The sequence below is a fragment of the Platichthys flesus genome, chromosome 13 (assembly GCF_949316205.1).
Source record: "Platichthys flesus chromosome 13, fPlaFle2.1, whole genome shotgun sequence".
NCBI lineage: Eukaryota > Metazoa > Chordata > Actinopteri > Pleuronectiformes > Pleuronectidae > Platichthys > Platichthys flesus.
Genome location: NC_084957.1, coordinates 72,998 through 100,477, shown reverse-complemented (window position 1 = coordinate 100,477; position 27,480 = coordinate 72,998). Strand labels below are relative to the sequence as shown.

The 27,480-nt window shown below is 43.0% G+C and overlaps 2 protein-coding genes across 5 annotated transcripts; both read left to right on the top strand.

Moving 5' to 3' along the window:
* Positions 1-847: 847 nt before the first annotated feature.
* On the top strand, positions 848-17,426 carry acvr2aa (activin A receptor type 2Aa). 3 transcript variants are annotated; one of them, XR_009924007.1, is made up of 13 exons: positions 848-1,591; positions 4,152-4,386; positions 5,108-5,217; positions 5,440-5,594; positions 6,748-6,771; positions 7,435-7,578; positions 8,258-8,401; positions 10,638-10,783; positions 10,940-11,054; positions 12,036-12,174; positions 14,693-14,823; positions 15,520-15,824; positions 16,529-17,426. XR_009924007.1 is itself a non-coding variant. In XM_062402046.1 (12 exons), the coding sequence occupies exons 1-12, from the start codon at positions 1,537-1,539 to the stop codon at positions 15,712-15,714; spliced, it is 1,593 nt and encodes a 530-aa protein (XP_062258030.1). In that variant the 5' UTR covers positions 848-1,536; the 3' UTR covers positions 15,715-17,014. The 3 variants fall into 3 exon arrangements, 2 of the variants coding, with proteins under 2 accessions (XP_062258030.1, XP_062258031.1); XM_062402046.1 differs by having other exon boundaries at positions 15,520-17,014; XM_062402047.1 differs by lacking the exon at positions 6,748-6,771 and having other exon boundaries at positions 849-1,591; positions 15,520-17,014.
* A 78-nt stretch (positions 17,427-17,504) lies between these two features.
* Positions 17,505-26,785, top strand: epc2 (enhancer of polycomb homolog 2 (Drosophila)). 2 transcript variants are annotated; one of them, XM_062402044.1, is made up of 14 exons: positions 17,505-17,886; positions 20,557-20,716; positions 21,183-21,328; positions 22,032-22,238; positions 22,307-22,455; positions 23,493-23,622; positions 23,711-23,914; positions 24,001-24,084; positions 24,199-24,332; positions 24,709-24,977; positions 25,301-25,422; positions 25,568-25,715; positions 25,895-26,141; positions 26,230-26,785. In XM_062402044.1, the coding sequence occupies exons 1-14, from the start codon at positions 17,734-17,736 to the stop codon at positions 26,297-26,299; spliced, it is 2,223 nt and encodes a 740-aa protein (XP_062258028.1). In that variant the 5' UTR covers positions 17,505-17,733; the 3' UTR covers positions 26,300-26,785. The 2 variants fall into 2 exon arrangements, with proteins under 2 accessions (XP_062258028.1, XP_062258029.1); XM_062402045.1 differs by having other exon boundaries at positions 17,506-17,886; positions 25,304-25,422.
* The last annotated feature ends 695 nt before the right edge of the window (positions 26,786-27,480 follow it).

Sequence of the window (27,480 nt, the reverse complement as noted above, 5' to 3'; positions counted from 1 at the left end):
TTTAGATCTTCATCCTCTCAAAAAGGTCAGATTTATGGATGGAATAGACTTTTCTCAGTTTCTCATTGTAGCTGATTCATCTTATAGAGGGTTGTTGTCGTAGATGGTTCTTATTGTAAAAGGTTCTCGTTGTAGAGGTCTCCTGTTTTAGAAGGTTTTTATTATAAATGGTTCTTTTTATAACAGGTTCTTGTCATGGAGAACATGGTTTTGTCTGAACCAGAATCTGAAGATATATTTTTATTTAACTTCTTGATAGTATCTGTTGCTTCTTTTTAATGAATTGAATGATGTGACGGAAATGTTATAGTATAATTGGATTCCAATCATTTTATAATCGTTTTTTCTCATGTTTGTTTCTTCTGTTGATTGAAGGACAGTGGGAGTTAGTGTGGTGTCATGGCGCCCTCTGGTGGGGATATAACAGCAGATCATGTAAGCTTGATTCATTATGATGGAGGCTGACCCGTTGAGCTTTTTTGGCACGCCAATTGAAAACTGCTCCAGAATAAGTAAATTTACTTTCAAATTTTCTGCACATTTTGGTGAGAATTTGAGCATGTTAAAGCCATTTGATTTGCCTGAAAAATAAATTAATAATAATAATCCTTACAATTCTCCTTCTGTTCGGTGCTCGGGCCTAATAGTAATAATAATGTTATCTTTCGTCAAAATGGTGGCGCATGCGCACCTCTAAAATGGGGGAGGGGCTCTCTGGCTCTGCAGGTCGATGTGTCTCGTCCTGCGTCAAGACGCCGCTTGTGATTGGTGGAGGGCTTCAGGTTCCACGCAGCCTATTGGCTGCTGCGTGTGTCGTTCACAGGATCCTGACAGATTGAAGACGATCATAATAATCTGGCGGCCATCTTTGCTGAGGTCGTAGAGGGAGAGAGGGAGTGAAGACGGAGAAGAACCGCATCACTAACCGCCCGTGTGTCTGTTGATTCAGGCCGGAATGATCCGTGCGGGTCCCGCTCGTCCTTCTTCCAGACACCCGCTCCACTGGAGCTGTGGAGCTAGCCGCGGCTAGCCGGACCAGCTAGCTGTTGGATGACAGAGCAGTGGTCTTCAGAGGCGGACTGAGAGCTCAACTCTGCCCGCCCCCGGGGGTCACAGCAGCTGAGTGGTTTATGTTGATTCGACATTAAACACGTTATGAACCGTTCAGGTTCAACTCTTTTTAGATTCAGAGAATGGGTCGAGTTTCGCCCCGGTTAGCTGGAGCTTAATCCCGCTGCGGAAACTCCGTGAACTGACTCTACCTTCCACCGTGAAGCGGCCTGATCAGTGCGTTGGATCCCGAAGAGAGGAGCTGAGAGTCGGATGATAGCGGGTGGATTGTCTGGTCGCAGGTCCTCCTAGTCTACCTCAGACTCACGGCTCGTCTCTGCAGCGCTGGCCCGATCACACCTGGGTTCACCTGTTGTCCCGGTGTGACCGGTTCACACCGGGACTGTGTGAGGAGTCCTGCCCGGAACATGCTGCCGGTCCTCGCTGTCAATCACCAGTCGAAGCCGCTGTAACGTGTCCGTCACGATGGGACCTGAGAGCAAACTGTTCCTCAGCGTTTTCCTCATCTCCTGCTCCTCAGGTGAGTAGCTGCCATCTCACCTGCACGTGTGAACCCGAACGCACGTTCCACCGGCTGCTGATCACACATCAGCAGACGTCACCCTAACCCACTATCAATAATCCATCTTCCTTTGTATTCAGTGTTTCATCGTTTGTTGTGTATGCTAACTTTTATACAACGTCTCACAGCTGTGACATGTGTCCCTACATAGATAATCAGAAGACTCAGTTTCCTGAGGAGTACTCTGGTTTAATATGAGTATTATAATTTTTATGACCAATCTTAATATTCTTATTTTTACTCAGTTACTGTATTTGAGTTGATTTCTCTTCCATCACACAAACCCTACACCTCAGATCTACACAAGGTTCAAACTCTACTTGTTTGCTGCTTTTACAATGTTGTCCTCCGTTAGCTTAATAAATATAAAATATAAACAAGATTTAACAGTGGTCTTAAGAGCCGGGTTGTGACACAATAAACACTAATCAGAAGTTATTAGAACTTAAGCGGTACTGACGTTTACTTTGTGTTTGTTTAATTTGCTGGAGAGTTTACGAGACTCGTATTTAAACACATTGAAAATATCACAACACACACAAATAAAATCCTAGGTGAAACGCCTGAAAACAAACCTAATACAATCAAAAGCTTACGTATATAATAATAACTATCCTGTTTACAGAGCTGGTAACATATATTATACACCAAATGTTTCATATTTATTCAAGATGCATTTCCGGCAACATAGCGAGAGTCCATTTTATTTATTGTTTAGGTTGTGTGTGGTTAGTTTATTTATTTAGAATTTTTTGGGATATTATCCAGGGCTCCATTCTAATTCCACTTGTAGCATTCGTGCTCCTTACTGAACATTTTCGGTGCACCACTATCTGAACTGTTTTACTGCTAAATGTTTTGCTCTGACTGAACCTCCTCTGTTCAGCCGTCTTGTCATCAAACTCCTCCAAGCTAGTTCCCTCCAGACGGATTCTAATCAGGTCCTTCACTGTGTCCACATGCAGGGACCCTCTGACATCACATTTAATCATTTTCTACTGTCATATATTATTCTAACCAACTTCTGCACCTTTACTTTAGTCACTTTAATTAAATGCTGATTAGGGCTGGGTATCGATCTGGGCCACTGATTACCCAAATCAATTTGATTCCGATTCACAAGGTCTTGATTCATTTGATTTCAGATTTGTTTCAATTCAATGTGGATTCAGTTAGGGATATTCTACAATATCAATTTTGCTTGGATATGAAATAAATTCTCAGAACTAAAGCTGTAAACTGAACAAGGAAATCTATAAGTTACTGCGATATTAAAAATCTTAAGGTAGGCCTTTCATAACAAATTTTGTTGGATGATATATTGTCCCAGAAATTATTGTAGTATTATAGTGTCCTCATTTTGAAACAATCTTGTACCACCGAAATACTGATATTTAGATGCCGATGACCAGGGGTCTCACATTTATAACCGTTGCGTACGCACACAACGGGGCCTGAAACGTGCGTACGCCACTTCTCACCGAACGTTGGGATTTATAAAAACAAACTTGACGGGAAAAGGTTTGCATTCCTACGCAAAGTCTGACTCATGCGTACGAACGTTTTGGACACGGGAAAGTGGCGACGCAGACGTGAGGTAGTAACTGAAGCAGATAATTGATCCAATAAATTATTTACATTAAAAATAACAGCTTAGTTTTGCTCGCACGACATATCTGTTCCACACAAGCCTTTTTAATAAAAAAATATATAAAACAACTTACGTTCAGATTAGATTTAACAGCGGAGTTACGGAGCCGAGTCATTAATAATAATAGGTATGATTAAGATGCATTAATAGGTTTTATTAATAATATCTTATAACACTGTGCGTGTGTCATCAAATGGTTTTATAAATCGGAATTATCTTTTGTGAACGTCAAAACCCGGCTTTCGTGCGTACGTACACTTTTAGTATGAATCCTACACACTCTTTTATGAATGAGACCCCAGGGCAGTGGATCTCCACCTCCTCTCTAGTATCGACAACGACTCCTTTCTCATGGCATTCTAAAAGTTATCAGCTCGTAGAGGGAAACCCTGGGAACTCATATCAGATCAGGGAACCAACTTTAGGGATGGATAACGGGAACTGAAAGAGGCCTTAGCTGCATTGCAGCCTGACCTCCTAGCTCAAGTCGCCAAAGAACAGATTCGGTTCTGTTTGATCCACCTAATGCTCCCCTATTGGGTCGGTGCTGGTAAAGAGAGATCCATTCCTGGAAACAAACACTCAAGGTGCCCAATCAAGGACTTAAGAAGTACTCAGGACTGTTCTGACTGATTGAGGGGATTCTCATACCAAAGCCTGCTAAAAGGTCCTCAGAAGGACTATTCTCAAAATGGTCCTCACAAAGATACAGGTACAAGCACAGACATCTTGGTTGTTAACAGTGACGCCTCTCTATCAGACCTGCTTTATTTCAGATAACCTTTAGTGATTGTTCTGACAGCCCTGATACGTTCACATGAAGAAGCAGGTGAGTCCAGACTCTGATGGACTGTGTCTCCTCCTCAGGTGCCATTTTGGGTCGCTCAGAGCCTCAGAAGTGTGTCCACTACAACTACAGCCCTAATTCTTCCTCCTCATCTTCCTCGGCATTGGAGGGTCGGGGGAATATCAGCAGAGTGATAACCTGCTCTGGGGAAAAAGATAAGAGGTTGCACTGCTTCGCCACCTGGAAGAACGTCTCTGGAGCTGTGAAGGTGGTGAAGCAGGGCTGCTGGCTGGATGACGTCAACTGTTATAACAGGTAATGTCAGTAGGACAGTTGCACTCAGCCTGCAGACAACAGTCAGTCTAAATTAGCACAATCCTCATTATATGCCACTGAATTATGCTCCATAGGAACGCTGTTTCTGTGATTAGTATTAACCAGGCAACTGCCTGGCAGAACAATGTGATTGATCACTTTGCATCAAGGAAAGTCAAGGTTAAGCATTTATGCAATTTTGTGTTTTTTGATGTCATTATTTTGTAATCTATAGGTGATCATTATCTTGTTTTAAAACGATTTTATTGTTTCTATATACAATTTTAATTTTCTTCACTTAATTTGGAGTATTTATTATTATGACTTTACATAGTTTTTTGAGTAAATAATGTTTCTATAATATAAACATTATTCCAAATTCCCTAATATTAGCAGTGCGCTTCATTTCCGCTGCTCAACTCAACTTTGATATTCATTGTTCTAAGTTATAAACACAGGGATTTCCTAAGTATCTCTTTCATCTGCAAAGAAAAATCCAGCTCTGCGATAGGCTGTTCTCGTCTCACTGACGCTCTGAACACAAACCAACATTATTAATAATATTACATATTTTCCTGATATTAGAACTCTTAGTGATTCTTCACCCATGAGATGTGTATGTGAGGCAGTCTAGCAGGGTTAGGGTTAGGTGTTGTTTCTGTAATGCAGCATTAGGATGAAAACAGTCTTACATTTCATTGTTTTCTTCTTCTGCTGACAGGAGCGAGTGTGTGGAAAAGAAAGATGGTCCTGAAGTCTTCTTCTGCTGTTGTGACGGCCTTTTGTGTAACGACAAGTTCTTCTACAGCCCCAACATCAGCTGGCCACCCAGTAAGACACACCTGATAAATGTCTGTGTTTGTTCAGTTTAGTGATTCTTCATGAAGATCACAACGAAATAACAGTAACATTTATGGAACATGTTTTTAAAAGACTCAAAACTTTATTTTCATGCAGTCCACATCTATTTCATTTTGACAACATTTGTTAGATTGAGGCTGCAGTTTGTGATGTACTTTTAAAAATCCGATTTGTTGCGGTGTGTTTCCGTAGCGACGAACAAACCAGTGGAGTCTCCACCTCCATTGCTGTCCACGCTCATGTACTCATTGGTTCCCATCATGGCTGTCACCGCCATTGTCCTCTTTTCCTTTTGGATGTACCGGCACCACAAACTGGCCTACCCACCTGTACTAGTGCCCACACAGGTGAGACACACACAGACACACAGGTGATGTCCAGTCCCTGGGGTCGGATTTATAACCGTTGTGTACGCACAAAACGGGGCCTGACACGTGCCCACGCCACTGCTCATGCCAAAGTTGGGTTTTTTCAAAAAACGAACTTGACGGGAAAATATTCGTATTTCTACGCAAACCCTGACCCATGTGTACGAACGTTTTGGAGACAGGAAAGTGGCGACGCAGACATGAGGTGTTGAACTGAAGCAGATAATTGATCCAATTCATCATTTACATTAAAACCAACAGCTTAGTTTTGCTCGCGCGACATATCTGCTCCACCCGAGCCTTTTAATAAAAAAATATATGAAACAACTTAAAGCAAATTACGTTCAGATTCGATTTAACAGCGGAGTTATGGAGCAGAGTCATTAATGGGTTTTAATAATATCTTCTAACACTTTGCGTGTATCATGATATCGCTGCAGTGAACGTGACCGTGCCACAGAGCACACAGGAGATCACTTATAAGAAATGAAGACACTTTCCAAATAATCTCCCAGAGGAGCTGAGGATCCACTGATGTGAGGGAATCAGTCCGATGCTCTAAATAAATGAATACTGCTGTGACAGAGGGGTTCTGTGATGTGTGCACGTGAATGGAAGGACGAGGAGGAAGAGAGGGTTCAGTGATTTCTGATCTCACATATTGTGTTATCCACACATTGTGTTATCCACAGAGTGTCAGTGTGTTTTCTTTATTAGTGACATCACTGCTGTTCGATGAAGTCGCTCTTCACCTCCACCTCACTAACAAACACCTCGATGTCAGTGTCAGAAAGTTTCACTTCCTCTTCTCATCGCTTGATGCCTCGCCTCCGTCAGGACTCACGCTGGAAACCCATTGGTCAGCAGCATCATTTAGTGTTCGTTCCGTTGACCATTGACCATTCATGGTTGAAGGTGGGCGTGTGGAGGGCGGATTTGGAGGCAGATCCACGTACGGATGTTTCCAGGTGGACTGTGAACAGTGCGTTCAGGTGTGCGTTCGCACACTTTTAGTAAGAATCCTACGCAATCCTTTATAAATCCGACCCCTGGTCTCTTTGAATACTGTCACCTCTCTCTGTCTCTCTCTCTCTGTCTGACTGTGTAAACTGTTTGTCTCTCAACCTCCCAGCACGCCTTTCACATAATGATAGAGGTAAGAGGATCAAACTTCACTTCCTTCCAGCTCCATTCTGCCTTTTATTTTATCATGACATTATTTTTGCATCATGAGCTTCCACCTGCAACCTGACATGACTTTGATTTAGAAAAAAACACTCGCCTGTGATCATCTTCCACTGGTGTTGTTTTTTTTCAATGCTTGTGTTAGGGTTGGTTGATGTCAACCTAACTGGCATATGTATGTATGCAGTGAAACATTGCGATGGACAATGCCATGGGGTGGAGCATTGTGATAAAGGGTTAGTAAGAATTTGGAGGCCATTAGTTTGAGATAGGACTAGAAGAGATGAGGAGAGTTCACTGACTTCCTTCTGTAGGGAAGTTTAAATCGTCAGTTTTGCCAAACAAATAGACTAACCCACTGAGAGGCAGGTGCAAACCATCAGGATTTAAAAACCCTGGTGCAAGGAGCTGTTATAGGCTTATACATAGAATAAAGCAGTACTTCACTTTGGTTCTCTCGTGGCCTGGCTGCAGTTGTGCTGCGGAACTGCTGTTGGCTCATCATCATGCTGCCTGTCAGCCCAACCCTACTCAGTGTTGATGTCGTCGTCGTTGTTGTTGTTTTTGTTGTACAGATGGACAGATGTCCCTGTGTCCTCCTGATACGTCAATCACTTTGTTGATCTTCTTTCAGGACCCCGGACCCTTTCCCCCCTCCCCCATCCTTGGTCAAAAGCCCCTGCAGTTACTTGAGATCAAATCCAGGGGGCGTTTCGGCTGCGTGTGGAAGGCTCAGCTGCTCAGTGAATATGTGGCTGTCAAAATCTTCCAAATACAGGTCAGTACTGTGTTGCTGTCTCTTGACCCTGTGGTTTATTTTATCAGCTTGTATGCAGAAGACACTGAACTGTATGTGTCACTGTCACCAGATGACCACACGGTCTAGATTTGACATTCAGCTCGTCTCTGACATTGTCACATGATGACGTCCACTTCATCTAAACCCTAACTCTGTAACATCTTCATGACATCATCATCAGAGTCTCGTCTTCAGGTCTCACCTCAGCTGAGATGATAGCGAGCATGCTAACGCTAGTGTGCTCGTGATCTTCTTTTCTAAGGTTGTTGAAAAAGTGACCATCATACATTGGAATGATTTTAATCTAAGATATTACAATCGTTATTGTAATTTTTAAATCCTTTATTAATTGAGAAAATACATCATTTGTGGATCTCTCTGATTGAGGGGTGACAGAGTGTCTGCCCTTCAATCAGCCTGAAAGGTCACATGATCTCCACCTCCAGGATCAAACTCTGTTACTGATATTTGTCTGTCTGGTTCTAAACTCGATCATAGATGCTCATGCTCCTTCTCCACTCTGTTCCTCTGAGGAACGTCTGATGACCATTGATGAAGAGGGGGAAGCAGCTGTTACCTCATGCTAACAACCTGTTTACAGATGATTGACTGCGTGGTTTCAGGGAGTTGTTTTGATCTTTGACCTCTCTGCGTCCAGGACAAACCGTCATGGCAGAACGAGTTGGAGATCTTCAACACCAGCGGGATGAGACATGAAAACCTGCTGCGCTTCATCGGTGCTGAGAGAAGAGGAAGTCACATGGTCACGGAGCTTTGGCTCATCACCGCCTTCCACGATAAGGTAACGCTGAGCCCTTCGGGCCAGGAGGGGCAGCACACACACACTGACCCCTTCAATAGTATGTAATCACCTACATTGTAAGAACTGTTCTTTCTTCATTTCTAATGAGCACTTCATAGTTAAATACCTAATATTTACATCAGGAACACGACGTCTCTACGGAGGCCGTTTTTTTTACACTTTTCCCCAAAATGGACAAACTTAATAATCTTTTCTAGGACAACTGAACCTACCACAGGTTCTCTTTTATGTTTGGAAGGTGAAGGTTATTCAGCTGCAACATGCAACTTCACCACTAGATGTCACTTAATTCTACACAATAAACCTTTAATTGTCATTCATTCACATACACTGTACATGGCTGAACGAAATGGCATTTCTCAGAGGCCAATGTGTTAAGTTGTGTGTGTGGGGGGGCACTATGTGGTGGATGCAACAGGGTGTTAATGAGTTGACAGCTCAGGGAAAGACGCTGTTGCAGAACTTTGTGGTTTTTGGTTCTGATACTGCTAAACCTTCTGCCTGATGGCAGTGGGACAAACAGTGGGTGGGAGGGGTCCTTCATGATGGAAGAGGATTTGAATCGTGTTTTGAAAATGTCCTGGATGGTGGGGAGATAGTTGACCTCGCTATGCGTCTTCACTACGCTGTTTGCCTTTGACAAACATTGACACACAGAGCGCCACAGGAGGTGATTCCTGCCCTTGGCCATCAAACTACAGAACTCCTCACTCTGAGTATCAGCTACTCTGAGTCAACGCCAGCAATATCGAACATATCCATGCTTATAATAAAAACTCAATGTACAGAACATGCATATTGGTCATATTTTATTTTATATATTTTGTAAATCTTATAAGCTTATACTTCGAATTTCTAATCTTGCATGGAGCTATTGAAAAATAAACAATTTCCCCCTGAGATCAATAAAGTATTTCTGATTCTGATCCGATCCAGATCAAGATCCAGAGCCTGCTACAAACAAGAAAATTAAAAACTATGCCTTTTGAAAGGAATGGTTTTGAGCAATTTCCATGGCTGCGCTATGAAAAAGCGACCAACTCGTGCGGCTGTTCATCAACATTGAGAATTAAAACCCTAAAAAAGCACAACTTGTCTAAAAGGCTCACCTTGTGCTGCGACATGAGCGTTGCTGACGCAGCAGCTGCTCACGGCAGCGTTTCAGCGCCAGGCAGAAGCAAATCAACCAAGTGAGGAATCAGAAAGGACGATCCAATTTAACACTGCTTACAATATAGCAAAAGAGGAGTTGACCTAAACTAAATACAAATCACAGATAATCCTCATGAAAAAGAACGGGTTAATTGTCAACCCGACCTCCGCCAACAACACATCATACCAGCAGTTCATCAGAGTGACTGCTGACGCATTAATAAATAGACGTCTCAAGATCTCGGATTACATGTATGTTTCATTTATGATGGATAGAGAAATAGACATTTCTACGAAAGAGTGTGAAATCATCTACTGCCCCTCTGGTTTGAGTTATATTTGTTAATCTACTTATTGCAATTTTCCCACCACTTTAAAACAAGCTTTTTAAGTTTTTTATCATCACAATTTTTAGTTTAGTGCTCTGTTATTAAAATAAAAAAGTTTCTGTGCCTTTACTCCTGTATTACAATAATATGCAATTAGATATGGCTTTACCCATGTCAATCTCTCTGAAGATGAAATATTTTGTGCACCTAAAATATGTGGTGGTGCACTTAAAAGAAAAAGTTAGGCACCCTAGTGCAAGGGTGATCATTCAGGTGGCTCTAGTTGGTGTTAGCATAACCAAGGAGGGTCCCACGGACATAACCCAGATGAGTGAGACAAACTTCAAGAATACACAAACAAGCACTGTTAGCCGGAGGGGCCGCTGTGTCCATGGGCTCCGCCATCTTGATAAACAGGACGCACAAAACAGGTGCTACAGAAGATAAATCTACTTTTAAGATTAAAGTATTTTTTTTTAATTTGTGTTTTTTTATTTAAATTAATTTAAAATTTGTATTTTACTGTAATTAATGCAACATTTCATAATTTGTGTGCATGTCTGTAACGGTCTGTAAGTCACTGTCTGTAGCTCTCTGTCTGTAGCTCTCCGAATAGTAATTTTACTTATTAAAGTAACATTACATATTTTTCTCAATGAATGAAAATGTTCTGATGATGTGACGTTCACCAGGCGGTCACATGTCATGTTCCACGTTCTGTGTTCTGTGTTCAGGGTTCTCTAACCGACTACCTGAAGGCAAACGTTCTCTCCTGGTCTGAGCTGTGTGTCATCGCTCAGTCCATGTCCAGAGGTCTCGCCTACCTGCACCAAGACATACCTGGACACAAGGACGGACACAAGCCTGCCATCGCACACAGGTGCACACACTTACATACGACACACTGGTACACACAATTAAATACCCTAGCCCACACACTTGCATATAACACAAAGGTACTCTGGTACACACAAATACACTCGGTTGTAAAGAGAGTTGTGTCAGACGGGATGTTTCACGATGTGTGTGTTTTCAGGGACTTCAAGAGTAAGAACGTTCTGCTGAAGTCCGACCTGAGCGCCTGCATCGCTGACTTCGGCCTTGCTCTCAGGTTTGAGGCGGGGAAGTCTCCGGGAGACACCCACGGACAGGTGAGTTCACCTGAAGGAATGCACCCCCACTACCCAGCTGTTGTTTATCATTTTATAAAAGAAGCCAATCAAACCCAGAGGGTCTCGTCTGACCAGGAGACTATGACTGTTATCAAACAGGAAGTCAACACATGTAAACTTATAGGACTGAACCAAAGATATCAATCAATCACTCAATCAAGTTTTATTCGTATCGCCTCATATTCATAAATTTTAATCAGAGTAAAATTACAAAAAATAAACAGGAAAAAAGTTCGAATCTTCAGAAAGTCAGAGGTGACATCATTCAGGATGAGACAAAATAACGAGATTTCCAAAATTGACAGTTGTCAGTGATGTTGTTTATCTACGTCATCTGGTTAAAATCACTATCCACCATCGTGACCTACGATTTGCCCTCAGCCTCGATCCTGCAGTGATGACGCACAAGGTGAAGCAGGGAATTCATTTTATGTATTGACGAGACATTAATGTCATGAAGAGGAAGGGAAGTGTGTCATGTGTCCTCTGACAGTCTAGACATACAGCAGCAGAAGAATTGTTTAGTTAAGTGCTATACAAACAAGTTATTGCAATTATTATTATTCTTTAGAATAATAATAAACGTGAAAATAAATTATTATTCTTTAGAATAATAATAAACATAAAAAAATATAGCACCGTTCAAAACATAGTGACAAGGTGCTTAAAAGTTATAAATAATAAATTGATGGCAAAAAAAATGAATGCAAATTGAAGATCACACTGCATCTGAGCTCAACTACAAAAGTAAAAAAAGAGATCAGATAAAACATCAGCTGAAAGCTCAGTTCAAAATGTGTCCAGATGATTTTTCGACAGATTGGAGGCGCTGTGATAAAAAAGTGTGTGTGTGTGTGAGTGTGTGTACTTGGACGTGAACTGATGAACTAACCCACTCCTTACCTGCGGATCTTCTTTATCAGTCAGAGGGTTTGAATCCCTTTTCATCTTGTGTTTCAGGTGGGGACCAGGAGGTACATGGCCCCTGAGGTCCTGGAGGGGGCAATCAACTTCCAGAGAGATGCCTTCCTCAGGATCGACATGTACGCTGTGGGCCTGGTGCTGTGGGAGCTCGCTGCTCGCTGCAAGGCTGCTGACGGTAACACTCAACACTCACATACAGGCTGCTGGACAGCCTTTCAGATCCAGGGGCCTGTACTATGGAGCAGGATGTGTTGCTATCGGGTAACTCCAGGTTTAATTCCCTTCTTATCGCAGTAAATCATCAGGGTAACTTCTGATGAACAGCTAATCTGCTCCGGAGCAGGTTACATTGCTTATCATTACATTACGTTACATTTCATCTTGCTAATGCTTTTATCCAAAGCGACTCACAATAAGTGCATCAACCATGCAGGTACAAACCAAGAAGTTAAATTTTCTTCCGAAAAGCCAAACTACCAAGTGCTAAGTAAGTGCAACATATAAGTGCAACTTATATATAAGTGCACCGAAATGCAACGCAGATTTCGGTGCTTCATTTCGGTGCCTGAGCCAATTGAATACTGAGGTTGTCATTCCTCCCGCCTCCTCACACTTCCACTCCTTCCTTCACGGGAAGGGGGCGCCTCCCGTCGGGCCCCTGCATGAGTCGGGCGCGTCTGCCGGTGGAAAAACTCTGCCCGCGTGCGTCAGGGCTTCCGTGCAAGTTTGGGAGGATCTTCTCGAGAGGCCTCTCTCCGGCGCTGGCTGGCCCCGCCGGGTGCATTTCCTCCGTGGCGGTGCGCAGCGACCGGCTCTGGGTCGGCTTGGAAAGGCTGAGTGTGGGAGGATCGAAGTCAACGCAGAGAAAGGTTTCACAAAAGTGTCTGCATTTTGGGGGGACAAAGGCGGGCCAAGGCCTGCCTGCGACAGCCCCAGCCGCGGAGACCACGGGGGTCTCCGAGTGATGGACGCAAGCCTCAGTCTTCAATTGGCTCAGGCACCGAACTCAGAGTGTGTGTTTTGTATTTATTTGTATTTATTTAGGTATAGTGTAAGCGTAAAAACAGTTCATATATAATTCATAGTTTTTTTCATAGTGATTTATTTATATTTATAATCTAATTTAAACAGTTAATATATTTGGCAATAAAAAAGCCTTTCTTAAATGTCGTCAATCGTCGTTTTGTGAATTTTTTATTTTTAAGTATCGGTTCCTGGATGTAGGCTCTGGAGCCACGTTGCACGCACACACCGGAAACACAGGTCTCACCCAAGGGTGCGTGTCACGCCGGGTTTACACCGGACGCCGAAGCACCGCAAGGTGCATTTCTCAGCGCCGGTCAGCCCTTAATTCTGCTTTCTCCGTTTGCTGTCGTTTATAGCCCGCTCAATGTACTGGTTCGGGGGTAAATGATGATGGTCTTCATTGCCCCCCCCCTCTCTTTCTCTCTGTTTATCTGCTAGTTTGGCTGTAGAGGATTGGCACAGGTGGACTTAAATTATGTGATTGGGAAAATTGGGGGAAATTAAAACTCCAGGACAACAGAAGGGGAATACAAAGTATGGGATGCATATTTGATCATTTATATCCTATAAAATATGTCATTAATATTGTTTCAAATAGGGTTAGGGTTAGATACCCTAAATTGTTCAGGGTGTTTCCTGGTGCAATACGCTTGCAGCGAGCGAAAAAAATAGACTCGAAGCCGAAACCATTGGTGCGGCATTTTGCAGCCCATGTGAACCACACAAAGGTTTAACAGGGGGGTGTATATAGGGGGCGCCTGGCTTTACTTGGCGCTGCGTGGCACTTTGGTGTCCGGTGTAAACCCTGCGTCAGCATCGCTACTTCCTCTAGTATCGCTAGTAAACTTTTAAGCTTAAAACATGTCGTAAATTACAAGTCAAGGGGGCTTCCCAGGACCGAGGGTTTGTGGTTAACCAGCACTACAAAAGGAGGTTAGGTCTAACCCCTAACCCTTGACTTGTTTAACTCCACAGGTTTGAGTCTGTGATGATCGTCACTAACACTCGTCCTTTATATCTCAGTGAGACAATGTCTTCCTGCAGACTCACAACATGCTGAAGTGATTCAGGATTCAAATCTAGAGTTGTGTAGGAAGATGGATCCAGTTTGACTTTATCTGTAGCTACAGAACCACAGGAAGAGAGCATTCACATCAAATCGCTCAAGTTCTACACATGCCTTTAAATGTAACTTATTACTGCAGAACGGAATCACTCCAGTAATAAATGAAGTGATAATATTTATAGTTTTGTCTGGTCCATTGATAAAAGGCATCTTCTCCTCAGTATCAAAGAACAAGAAGCTGAAAATTAAACTGAAGTTTGAGAAACAGAAGTTAAAGAGATGTCAGAATCAATCCAAACATTCTTCTTTGTCATGCTGATGTTTTCATTTCTTTGTTCACGGCTTGAAAGTAATAACTAATAAACAGTTCAACTCAACGTTGACTAACAGATTGTGACAGAAACTTTGATTTTTTTATGTGTTATTCAAGTAACCATGCTGACTGAGCAGGAAGTCATGGACCAGATCTCTCACTTCAATAAGACAGAATTATTAGAGCTAACCAGGATTTGAATTTAGCCGCATTGAACTTGCTTTGTAGTAAAGGCCCCTGTTTTCCTTGTGTTCTGAACTCTGACGGTCCCCCCTGTCTCTGGTCCAGGTCCGGTGAATGAGTACATGCTGCCGTTTGAGGAGGAGGTGGGTCAACATCCGACTCTGGAGGACATGCAGGATGTTGTCGTCCACAATAAGCTGAGACCGACGCTCAGAGAGTGCTGGAAGAACCATGCTGTGAGTCTCTCTCTCTCTCTCTCTCTCTGTCTCTGTCTCTGTCTCTGCCTCTGCCTCTGCCTCTCTCTCTCTCTCTCTCTCTGTCTCTCTCTCTGAGAATTTAACCCCCTAACCCATGACACCACAATATCAACACCGATGATCAAACTGATGCTTGATACTTTTCTTAATAAGTTAAATCTTTCTTCAGAGCTGCTTCCTTCATAATTCAGCTCGTCTGTCGCACTGACACGTTCACAAACCAAACAGTGTGATCAGACGTGTGTGAACTCAGACAACAGATGTATGTAAAGCTGGAGGAGATGATGGCTTGATTTGTTTTGCACACTGCGTAAATGATAGACCCAGACGAGAGCAGTAAATTACTGACAGAGCTGCTAAATACAGAAAAAAACCTACTATTGTCCATCCAAACATGTTTGAAAAAGACCAATTGATGACCATCAGTGGACTTTGTGAAGCTGTCTATGGCTTGGCCGAACCCTAACCCGTAATTTGGTCGGTACCTAACCCTACAAGGTACCCCTGAACTAACGCTAATAAACCTAACCCTTAACCCTAACCCCACTTCATAGTACAGGCCCATGGTGTTGTGTTGTTGTTGTGTTGTGGTTTTGAAAGCTATTGTGCTGTTGAGAGATGTTGTTGTTAACAGGTGTTGAGTTGTTGACAGATTTTGTTGTTCTTGTCCTGCAGGGCCTGGTGTTGTTGTGTGAGACCATCGAGGAATGCTGGGACCTTGAGGCTGAGGCCCGACTGTCGGCCGGCTGCGTGGAGGAGCGAATCGTTCAGATGCAACGAACGACGAATGTCACCATGCCCGAGGACATTGTCACGGTTGTCACCATGGTGACCAACGTGGACTACTTGCCAAAAGAGTCGAGCCTATGACGAGACACAGGGCCTATCAGGATGGAGCAGGCACTCCTGCTAAGGTGACTGCCGGGTGCTCAGGTGATTTGTTGGACGCTCAGGTGACCTCTAGCAACCTCTGGCTGCAGGTGAGTGTCAGACTGATGAGCAGCTCTTGAACCTGGAGAGTCTCTCTGTCATCACTTCCTGTGACCTTTTTTGACGATCCAAACACTTTTATTTCAGAATAAAAGGGCGACTTAAGTTTGTCTAATGTGATGATGATGTCAACAACAAATGTCTTCTGAATGTCTGTTTCACTGATTTTTGTGTTTGTATGTATGTGAATAGATATACTTAAATTTACAGATTAAGTTCATTTTTGAGAAATATGATTATACAGATATAGGGATGTCACAATACAAAATATTTATTAGTCAGTACACATACCATGATACGTTTTTCGATGCCATATTTGATACCAGGACAAAAAAACAGAACATCTCGCTTACTTCAACACATACTCTTTAATCAATAACATTTGAACACACAAAAAACAACAGTGGCTATATGTAGTCTTCATGAATATATTTTGATTGTATATTATGATATACAAACATATACAGATTGCTTTATACCTGTATACAGAGTATTATCATGATATACAAATGATTATTATGATAAACATGTATATATAGATTGTTATTATATATGTATATACAGATAATTGTTTTTATTATACAGTAGAAACAACTCTCGTTAGATCATCAGCTGATTTCAATTCAAATAAAAAAAAAGTACGTTTATTTCTACATACTGAAAATGACCTGATTTTATCCTACATTTATTTTAGTGTTGTGTGACATCAAAGATCAGCTGGCTTATTTGTTTTCTTCTGGATGCTGATTGGATCAGAGCCTCGGCTGCTACAAATCAAATGACATCAAAAACAAGTGAAGTGAAAACTCTGTCGTCACGTCCACAGCGAAAACCAAACGTTTGCTAAACGTCTCAGGGAGATGGTCGGGAACTCTCGGGGCCGTCAGCTGACCTGCCTCAGGCTTCTCCTGGTTTCAGTTAACACCCGTTTCCTCTGATGAACTGTGATATAAGCCCCGCCCTCTTTTGTTTTGTTTTTTTCCTTTGACAGGACATGCCCCGGATTTTAGCATGAGTCTGTTTTTATTGACACTAATCAAAAACTCCTGTATAATGTTAATATTGTTGTAAATATGTTGTTAACATGTTTATTTTATACAATGACAATCGTACAAATGAAAAACAGTTGGTGTATCTGTTTCAGTAATTTATGTTGAAAGTTCTAAACTCTTATTTCGTTTGTGTTTGTTTGTCATTGTTGGTGCTCACCACTCACGACATCATGAAATCACAACACACTCTGAAATGTGACCTTCAGCTTTTTCTTTATCCTGTTTATTTTAGCTCATCACTGGATGTGAAAGTTACGTGATTGGACAGAGGGGACTAATTCAGATTATTAGATCAGATGAATAATCCACTGAATAATTCACAGCTCCAGTTTTTCTGGTAAAATGAGAGCTGTATTAATTAACTGATTAGGTTGTATTTGATATCACCATGGTAACAGCTGTCAGAATGAGGCTGTATTTGATATCACCATGGGAACAGCTGTGTAATTTTCTGTGGAGAATGTTTAATTAAAATACATCTCACACATATGTATATATATAAACACATGTATAAGTTTTAATACATGTTTTAAAACTTTATTGGATTCTGTTTCTTGACAAAGTGCGCGCGCACCTTCACTTCTCGCGTGTTGTTGTTTTGTGTGCCGCGGTGGCTGATGGGATTGCTCCACCGCTGGTGTGGACATGTCCGCCATGTTTTCCGCGGCTCAGGGAGCGGAGCAGCTCAGAGAACCGGCCTCCATGTCCCGTTGACGCCGCCGGTGACCGGAGCCCCGGACATCGATGAGCTCTCCCGCAGCGGAATCACGGATTCACGCCGGTATCGTTGCGGGTTTGTGGCGGGAACTCACGGCTCCTTTGGATCGTCACAGATTTGGCGCAAACAATGAGTAAACTCTCGTTCCGGGCGCGAGCGCTGGACGCCGTTAAACCGCTGCCGGTTTACCGCTACCGGGACTTACCGGACCTGAGCGACTGCGTGTCCATCAACCGGGCGGTGCCGCAGATGCCCACCGGCATGGAGAAGGAGGAAGAGCTGGTAGGACATCTTTATCCACCCGTTCCTGTTAGCATTAGCACATAGCCCCGTGCCATGGCGCCATTCACGACCTGTGTACGTACACTTCTGTCCGTACGCTGCGTACGTACAGTGGGCCACACACATTTATGTACGCTGCTTACGTATGCATTACGTACAATGTAAGATATTAGCGTAGCGCCAATCAGACCCGGCCGCCTTGTGCGGAGATGAAGTCAATGTTTTTACGTAAGTCCTATGGCAACGGGCGACATTAGCTTTTGTCTGTTAACAGAAATACTAGAGACATTGTATCCAGTGTGTCAGTAGTGTATGAGTAGAGTGTCAGTAGTGTATGAGTAGAGTGTCAGTAGTGTATGAGTAGAGTGTCAGTAGTGATGTGTCCGTGGAGTGTCACTAGTGTGTCCGTAGAGTGTCAGTAGTGGTGGGTCAGTTGAGCATCAGTAGAGTTTTATCAGTGTGTCAGTAGTGTTTCAGTTGAGCATCAGTAGTGTGTCAGTAGAGTTTCATTGGTGTGTCAGTAGAGTTTCAGTAGAGTGTCAGTAGATAGATTACTTTATTCATCCCTGAAGGGAAATTAAGTCGTCATAGCAGCCGGTACATTTGAATACAATAAAATTAAATTAAAAATATTGCGGTAGAAAGAATAAAAAACAGAAACAAGATAAATAGGTAGATAAGGTGCAGTGGCAGATGATGGTAATAGTACTGATGATATGATGGTAAATGTTATTGTTAGACAGTATATACAAAATACTACAGTATATATAGTATTTAATATAACATAATATATATTTATATATGATAGTAATTATACCAATATAATAGCAGTATATAATAATAATTGCAGCAACAGTATATATAATAATAATAGTAAATATAATAATAATAATAACATGTACACATGTATAAATGCGTGTATATAGATGAGTGTAAGAATATGTAGACAGAGTGTGCAAAAGAGAGTATTGTATAAAATGATATATAGTATCAATATGGTTTATGTTAACACATATGATGTGGAGTAAGTGTTCCAGTGTATAGAGCAGAGTGTTGTACAGGGTACACAGTGAAGGAGACAGGTGTGTTTAGGTCAGTTCTGTGATGGTGGCTCTGACAGAGGTAGAGGAGTTGTAAAGTCTTATTGCGGTTGGGAGGAACTTCTTCCTGTATCGTTCCTTAGAGCAGCAGGTTGAATGAGTCTGTGGCTGAAGCTGCTCCTTAGCTTGTCCAGTGTTTTGTGGAGGGGGGGAGAGGGATTGTCCATGATTGCCAGTAGTATTGCCAGCATCCTGTCCTCCACCACCTCCTCCAGGGTGACAAGCTTAGAGCCAACCACAGACTCTGCCTTCCTGATGAGTGGTGCCTCAGTAGTAATGTATCAGTAGAGTGTCAGTAGTGTATCAGTAGAGTGTCCGACTGGACGCAGAGTGTCACTAGTGGTGTATCAGTAGATTGTCAGTAGAGTTTCAGTAGTGTGTCAGTTGAGCATCAGTAGTGTGTCAGTAGAGTGTCAAGGCCGAATTGTAGTCCGTCGATGCAACCGCGGAAAACCACGCAGCTGCATCGAAGGACTCGTTTTGGTTTATGCTTCTCTAACATGTGGCGCGTTTTGCAACGCAATTCACCGCCAGAACACTAGGCGGAGTAACGTTTTTTTCAAAGACTAAACACACAAAGAAGAGACGTCTTCTTCTTCGTCGACTGTTTATTTACATCGCCACTCCGGCTCCTCGCAGCCTATTTCTGGCGGACAAATCAGCCAGTCAGTGACGGGTTATACAAGTGGTCATACTTTCGGATCTCTTCTGCCAAGTGCTCTTCTATTTGTTCCATATTCGTTCTTCTAAATCCTCCTTGATATCCGCGTATTGTGGGCCATGAAACCGGAAGCTGGACTCCGGACGGGATGTAGTAAGCAGACCAATCACAGCCTTGCGAGCTGCGTGAGGCTCGCGGAACTTTGCCGTAAAGTTTAGAAAAATTGGGCGACGCACGTAAGGGACCCGGAAGGGCTCCTCGCTTACGGGCCCGTGAAAACGCAGAAGCATGCATCAGCCTACAGTAGTGTTTCAGTTGAGCATCAGTATAGTGTCAGTAGAGTATCCGTAGTGTGTCAGTAGTGTATAAGTTGAGCGTCAGTTGTGTGTCAGAAGTGTATCAGTAGAGTGTTAGTAGTGTGTCAGTGCTGGCTGTATTCAATCTTAAGCTGAAGTGCTGGATCAGGTCTGTGACTGACGGGACAGCAGCTGAAATCACAGACCTCGCCGAAGCATCTTTGGGCCAGATGCTTAACCCCCCCCCGGATTGTGTCAGATTAATAAGAATCGTTTGCTTCTGTCTGCTTGGCCCAGTTGAACAATCCTACTTCGAGCTGATGTTAGGACCACCTACCTTATTAGCATACATTAAATACATAAAAAGCCTCTTCATCACCGATGTGTCAGTTCATTTATTCATTTATTTTTACTTATGTCATCTATGGTCCCAAGTACTTTTGAACACTTCTGCCTGAAGCAACAAACTCTGTGAACATTTGATGTTAAACAAAAACCTGAGTAGAACTGATTCCACATGATCTGTGGCGTGAACCTCAGCGTAGTTTAACATCCACCAGTCAACGAGGGAAGAAGATCCGTGTGTTCACATGACATGTTGCCTGTGTTTCAGGAGCACCACCTCCAGAGGGCGATCTCTGCTCAGCAGGTGTTCAGGGAGAAGAAGGAGAACATGGTGATTCCTGTTCCTGAAGCTGAAAGTAACAACACGTACTATGATCGACTGTACAGAGGAGACGTCAAAGCTCCTAAACAGCTGATCCACATCCAGCGTAAGAACCACGTGTCAGTGTGTGTGTAGTAACAGTGTATGTGTATTCAGGATTGATGGTGTAACACAGTGTGTTGTCAAGATACCAAAATGATGACTTTGATACTATACCTGCCAAAATATCACGATACCCGATACTTTCGATACGATACCACAAATACGATACGATACTGGTTTATCTGATAGTAATAAATAAAACACCTGTAGTCTCATTATAAATCTGTGGAATTTCAGTGTTCATTAAATAATTTCCTCCTGGCATATTGTACTTCCTGGGGGGAGGGGGGGGGGGGTAGCAGAAATCCACAGTGTATGAATGCATGCTTTGGGGAAAGTATTATCAGAATGAACTGAAATGACAAACGTTAAGTGAGTTAAAGGTTATAAATGCCCTAGTGTGAATATATATATTTGTGTATGTGTGTGTCTTAACGGTGTACTTGTGTATCGCTGTGTGTGCGTTACAGCTCTGTCTCTGGACCTGGAGGAACCTGACTATGACCTGGACTCTGAAGACGAGACGCTGATGAACAGACTGAACAGAAAGATGGAGATCAGACCTCTGCAGTTTGAAACTATGGTGGACCGACTGGAGAAGGCCAGTACTCACCAGGTAACACACAGACACACACAGACACACACCAGGGGCCCGTGACAGTAACTCAGGCTTAACAACCTGAGCCCTTGTTCAGTGACTCAATGTTAAATTTGTATTATTATTACATAGACTTATTGTAAGTCATAAGACATATGTATGATTGACATGTAAGTTAATTAGTTAAAACAGTGAGGCTCATAACTCACTGATGGTGAATTTAAAAATACTGCATGTGTGATGCTGTTGTGTTACTTTGTGTGTATGATGCTGTTGTGTTACTCTGTGTGTGTGATGCTGTTGTGTTACTCTGTGTGTGTGTGTGTGATGCTGTTGTGTTACTTTGTGTGTATGATGCTGTTGTGTTACTCTGTGTGTGTGATGCTGTTGTGTTACTCTGTGTGTGTGTGTGTGATGCTGTTGTGTTACTGTGTGTGTATGATGCGGTCGTCCTCCAACCGGAAGGTCGATGGCTTGATCCCAGTCTTCCCCAACTGCTTGCCGATGTGTCTTTGGGCAAGATAATAAACCCCGGATGGATAAAGTGCTTCCCATAGATGCACTGTATGAATGTGTGTGTGAGTGTCGAGGCGAGTTTGACTCTTGTTGAGTGAAGAACAGGATGTTGCTCGTTGTTAACATCTATGAGACGAATAAAGTGTAATTCTCTTGAAGACGTCACAGTGTTGGTTCTCTTGTTCTGATGTGGTTCTGGTTCCAGCTGGTGTCTCTGTCGGAGGCCAAGCTGCTGCTGAACGAGGATGACTACCTGCTGAAGTCTGTGTACGATTACTGGTTGAGGAAGAGGAGGAGCTGTCTGGGTCCGTCACTGATTCCTCACATCAAACAGGAGAAAAGAGACGGATCCACCAACAACGACGCGTACGTGGCGTTCAGACGCAGGACTGAGAAGATGCAGACCAGGAAGGTGAGTCCACACCTTTATCTTCAGATTTTATTTGAAAAGGTTTCTGACAACGTTTTTTGTTTCCTTAGAATCGTAAGAATGATGAGGCGTCGTACGAGAAGATGCTGAGACTGAGGAGAGAATTCAGTCGCACCGTGTCCATCCTGGAGATGATCAAGAGGAGAGAAAAGTCCAAGAGAGAGCTGCTGCACCTCACCCTGGAGGTGATGGAGAGGAGGTGAGAACACCACAGTCGAGGTCACTGATACCAGTTAAACAACGCCTGTCAGACCGCTGATTAGTGATGTCACGAGAACCAAAACAATAAACAACAACACTGATCAGAAATGATTAGGACACGCACAGGACTGAAGTTTACTTCGTGTTTGTTTGATTCTCTAGAGCCTGGACATCAGGGTTAAAGTGACGGATCCGACCTCATGATTAATGAATAAAGACATGTGGTCGTCTGTTAGAGCGGGTTAGGGTTAGGGACGGGAATAGGGATGTCACGAGAACCAATACTTACGATACCTTTCGATACTAAAATAACAAAACAGGGTTAGGGTTCCCCGCCCCCCCCGCTCACTCGCTCAGAGACACACACACACACACACACACACACACACACACACACACATCGCCCGCTCCTGGTATTTCATGACGGCCTGATACGATGATGATTTAAAAAATGAACGGGACTTTCACTCACGTTCAACATATGAAAACTGATTGGTTAAGTTCGCACAACACTGCACAGGGAGCCACTGCAGAGGCTGAAGAGCCGCATACGACTCCGGAGCCGCAGGTTGCCGCCCCCTGCTCTGGAGGATGATGTGAAGCGTTCTTTTATCGTGGTATCGAAATTGGCATCGAGAGTCGTGTTATATTACTGGTATTGGCACCGACTACTGGATTTTGGGTATCGTGACACCCCTAGACGGGAACACACACAGACGGAAGTTCCTCTCACTGCAGTTTAACCAGGAACATAAATATAACTCGTCAGGTTCCTGAGTCGGGCTGAACCACCAGCTCATTGCAGTCACTCTCATCGGTTCACATGGGTTAGGGTTAGCTTCATAAGTGCGTGATGATTCCAAGTCAATGAGTGATCGTGTAAAATAATCGGGATTAGGGTATAAGACAAATATTTAAACACATTGAACACAAGGTGTGACAGCGAGGACACTTGTTGACCTGCGCCGGTCGTGGTATCGGTACCGACTGCTAAATGTCGGGACATAGGGTGATGAGGGTGTTTGCTGTGTTCAGGTATCAAATGGGAGACTTCAATGGAGACATCCTCCGAGAGATTTCACTCCCTCTGGTGGAGAAACCAGTGTACAGCACTACAGTGACTCTGACTAATGGGAACAGACACAAAACTGAGGCCAAGATAAAGGTAGTGAGTCTACCCACATGTGTGTCAGTCATTGTCATATTAACACATTTAAAAGCTGAAGAGATGAGTTCCTCTGTTGGTGTTTCAGGTGCAGAAGAAGCAGGAGTCTCTCAGAGAAGATTTTCACATTGACCTGCTCAGACCAAAGAAGAAGAACGTCAGACGGGACAGATTCTGTCCTCCGCAGAGACGTCTCACGCGACCTCCCGGACCCTACACTGTCAACCAGGCCGACATCAAACAGTACGACTTCCACAGCTCAGGAGAAGACGACGGTCCACCACCTCCACTAGTCAGTGTCACGTCTGTCTTCATGTTCCATCTCAGTCCTGTTGTGATGTCATATCTGTTATATTAAATCTGATTGGTTCTCCTCAGTCGCCTCCGTCCTCGCCTGATGAAGAGAACAATCCTGATGGACATTTTGTCTTCAGGAGGGAAGCAGGATGTCAATATCTTCTTGTGAGATTCTTCTCTTGAGTTTCTTTCTCCTGATGTTTTTTAAAGTTTGTAAATAATGTTTACAAATGGACCTTTGTCCCCTGATTCAATTGTTTCCCGTGTTTGTTTCTCAAGCCTCATACGGAGCAGACGGGCGGAGACGATCATCCAGAGCTCCTCCCTCTGTGCGTATGTCACTCCCTGACGGAACTGTCACTGCCTCCTCATTGGACGGGACTGGGCCGTCGCAGGATTGGACGAGGGGGCAGGTAAATACTGATCCATCAATAAACTGCAGACACATCACCTCAACCTTTTTTGTACTTGTTGACCCCTGAAATTCAGTTTGAGTTTCCAATATCTCTATTTATTAATTTTAGTTGAAAGCTGTCGCATTAAGTCTGAAAATGTAGTTAAGTATGAACCAGGTGAAAACACCCGAAGACAAAATACCAACTTAAATTATTAGATTTATTCTAAAAGTCTAGATATTAATCGTTTTCATAATATTTTTGATATTATTTTGATTTATCGTCCTACAAAGATATATTTAAGATGTGATTATTGATAAATAACAAACCTGTTCTCTGGCGCCACCTACAGCTGGTTACACTGTTCAATCTTATCTTCATCCATTGTGATCAGGATCGTTCTGGACCGAGCCTCGTCACTTTTAGCCCCGGTCCTGAAACAGCTGGACTCCAGAACGAGTCTCCACAGAGACCTAGTACCACTGGACCGGAAACCTCCCCTGAGCATAGGAACTGCCCCCCCCTCGCTGACTGAAGTCCTAAACAACATTCAGAACCTGCGGCGGTTCTGCTTCAGACCCAGACCCTGTCACGACCAGAGGGAAGGAGTCACACTGGACGACAACAGACTCTCCTGTCGCCTGACATCTGCCCGTGGATCAGGTCTCAGTTCATCTACTAACACACAAGTTCACTGGAGCTTCATGTATTCATCATGTTTTCATCATTGATTACATGATCCACCAGAACATCGATCCCTAGAGTTCATCACTCCACCATCAGTCTCCTCCTGAAACCACATCTAAGTTGATAAGATCCAGATTTCTATTTGGATCAAATCATACACTTATACTTAAATATGAGTCTGATTATTGTCATCATGATTCATAGTTTAAAACTGACCTTAGAAACTTTGTTCATCTGGAATCAGTGTCCCAATGGTTCTGTACTTTAGATTCTTACCATGTTGTTTCTCTGTGCACCAGCAGGAGGCATCACAGAGGAGCAGTACCACAGTCATCAACAGCAGCTGGTCCAGATGCAGAAACAACAGCTGGAACAAAACAACACTGCTTCATACAGACACACTGCACACAACACAACACAGGTGACTCAGCATTAGCATTAGCTTCATAATTTAGCATTGTTAGCATTTAGCTTCATGGTATGTTATTAGCCTCATAATCAATGTTTTTGACCTTTTAACCTAATTTACAGCTGGTGTTTAATCTGTTTTTGTCTCTGGTTTCTAGGCGACTCGATCATGTGACTCCAGCTCAAAGACTCTGGATTCTGCCAGCGCTCATTTCGCAGCGTCAGCAGTGATCAGTGCTCCGCCCCCTCACATCATCACTGAGATCAAACCCTACAGGACCGTTGTGAATGGAGTCCATCCTTTAGGTGAGCGCCCCCTCCTGCCAGAGTGGAGACATCACTCAGATCCATCTGAAATAAATCATCATGAGACAATAATCAGGACCCGAACCCTTGATGAAAAAGTGACTTTCAGATATAATTATGAAACTGTATTTAAGTTTTGATACAGAAACATGTTGAAAAATATGTATTTATTGTTTCAGGTCCTTCCAGGCCTCCGTACTCGTCCTCCTCGTCTCTCAGCCGGTCGGGGCTTCCAGCTCGAGGGTCATTTTCTTCTTCCTCCTCCTCTTCCTCCTCTTCCTCCTCCTCCCATCAGCCCCTTCCCAACCCAAGGAGCCAGGTTGGGGCCGTCTCTCCTGCACCCCCACACACTGCTCGACCCTCTGCCTTAAAACTTGCCACAGTCGCCGCCAGCCTGGACAGAGTTCCCAAAGTGTCCACTGGCAGGTACGTGCGCACACACACACACACACACACACACACACAGTGTGACGATAAACAACTTATAACTGTTATAAAAACTATTAATCCTCAGAGACTCAAACGAATCGGAGAGACATCTGAACGGTTTGTCGGAGACGACGCTGCCCATGGAGGTCACATGACATCATATCCCATCAGCCCCAACTGCACCCTGTGTCTGACCAGTGAATGTGACCTGCAGTGACCTCTATAAGATGATGACATCATCGTCTCTGAGTCCAATCAGAACATTTTACTGTTTATATTATAATTATTGTTATTGATGTAACTGTTGTACAGTTTGTAAATTGTCTCATGTAAAATAGTTTGTTTCAATTTATTTTCTCATGTGACTCCAGAATCATTTCTGATTGGTCCAAAAAAATTCCTGTATCTTCCCTCTGATTGGTCCATGATGAGTCTGTATCTTAGCTCTGATTGGTTATTTATTTCTCACATTTCTTGTTTCTTTTTAAAACGAATGTTTTTTTTAAAGATGAGACATTGATTTGTTTTCACAGATTGAAGCAATGTTTGTTTATATTTTTTCATGTGGCTCCTTGGCCTTTAAATCACTGACACTCATTCAAATAAAAATATGCATCTCGTAAAATAAAAGCGAATCTTTTTTACTGTGAAAAGCTGATGAGGTCACAGACGAGCGTGAACTGATGTTTTACTTGTTTATTCTCAGACGTCGTCTTACTAACACAAACAGACGGATGAAGTTTTTAACGATAACGAAGTAATAATGTTCACTCATCACTTCATCCTTTCATTCACTTGGGCACACACACATGAAGGAAACAGTGATGCTGTCTTTGTGAGACTTTGGGGAATCAAGTTTTCCTGAGTAACAACATTTTCTGTTGTACCATCCGTGCACATCAAAGCACGTGCACAAATGAGCTAATTGTATAAGGACAGTCTTCCACCAAACTTTGATCTGTTCTTAATGAGTTGAATATCAAGACTTCTTATAATCATTGTTATTATTTTCATTATTATTTTTATTATAAATAATGAAAAAGGTTCTTTGTACCCAAACTCATCCTGGCGTCAGAGAACAGGTCCGGCTTGAATCAGCCTCAACTGCCACTTGAGGCTAAGGTTATTCATAAGGTTATGGGGAGAGCGTGGCCTAGGGGATAGAGCGGGTGCTCTGCAACAAGAAGGTTGCCGGTTCGAACTCTGTCCCACTCTATCCCATCTGAATGCCTAAGTGTCCTTGGTAAGATACTGAACCCCTAAATGGCCCCTCATAAATGCTGAGTGTTCTAAAAATGTAAGTCACTTTGGATAAAAGCGTCAGCTAAATGACATG

Bases quoted from the DNA above. Each gene is read 5' to 3' on its own strand.
- acvr2aa (XM_062402046.1), top strand. From the start codon at position 1,537: ATGGGACCTGAGAGCAAACTGTTCCTCAGCGTTTTCCTCATCTCCTGC. The intron at 5,218-5,439 runs GTAAGACACACC...GTGTTTCCGTAG, and splicing joins CAACATCAGCTGGCCACCCA to CGACGAACAAACCAGTGGAG. The intron at 7,579-8,257 runs GTCAGTACTGTG...CTCTGCGTCCAG, and splicing joins TCAAAATCTTCCAAATACAG to GACAAACCGTCATGGCAGAA.
- epc2 (XM_062402044.1), top strand. From the start codon at position 17,734: ATGAGTAAACTCTCGTTCCGGGCGCGAGCGCTGGACGCCGTTAAACCG. The intron at 24,333-24,708 runs GTAAATACTGAT...CATTGTGATCAG, and splicing joins AGGATTGGACGAGGGGGCAG to GATCGTTCTGGACCGAGCCT. The intron at 25,716-25,894 runs GTGAGCGCCCCC...TTATTGTTTCAG, and splicing joins GAATGGAGTCCATCCTTTAG to GTCCTTCCAGGCCTCCGTAC.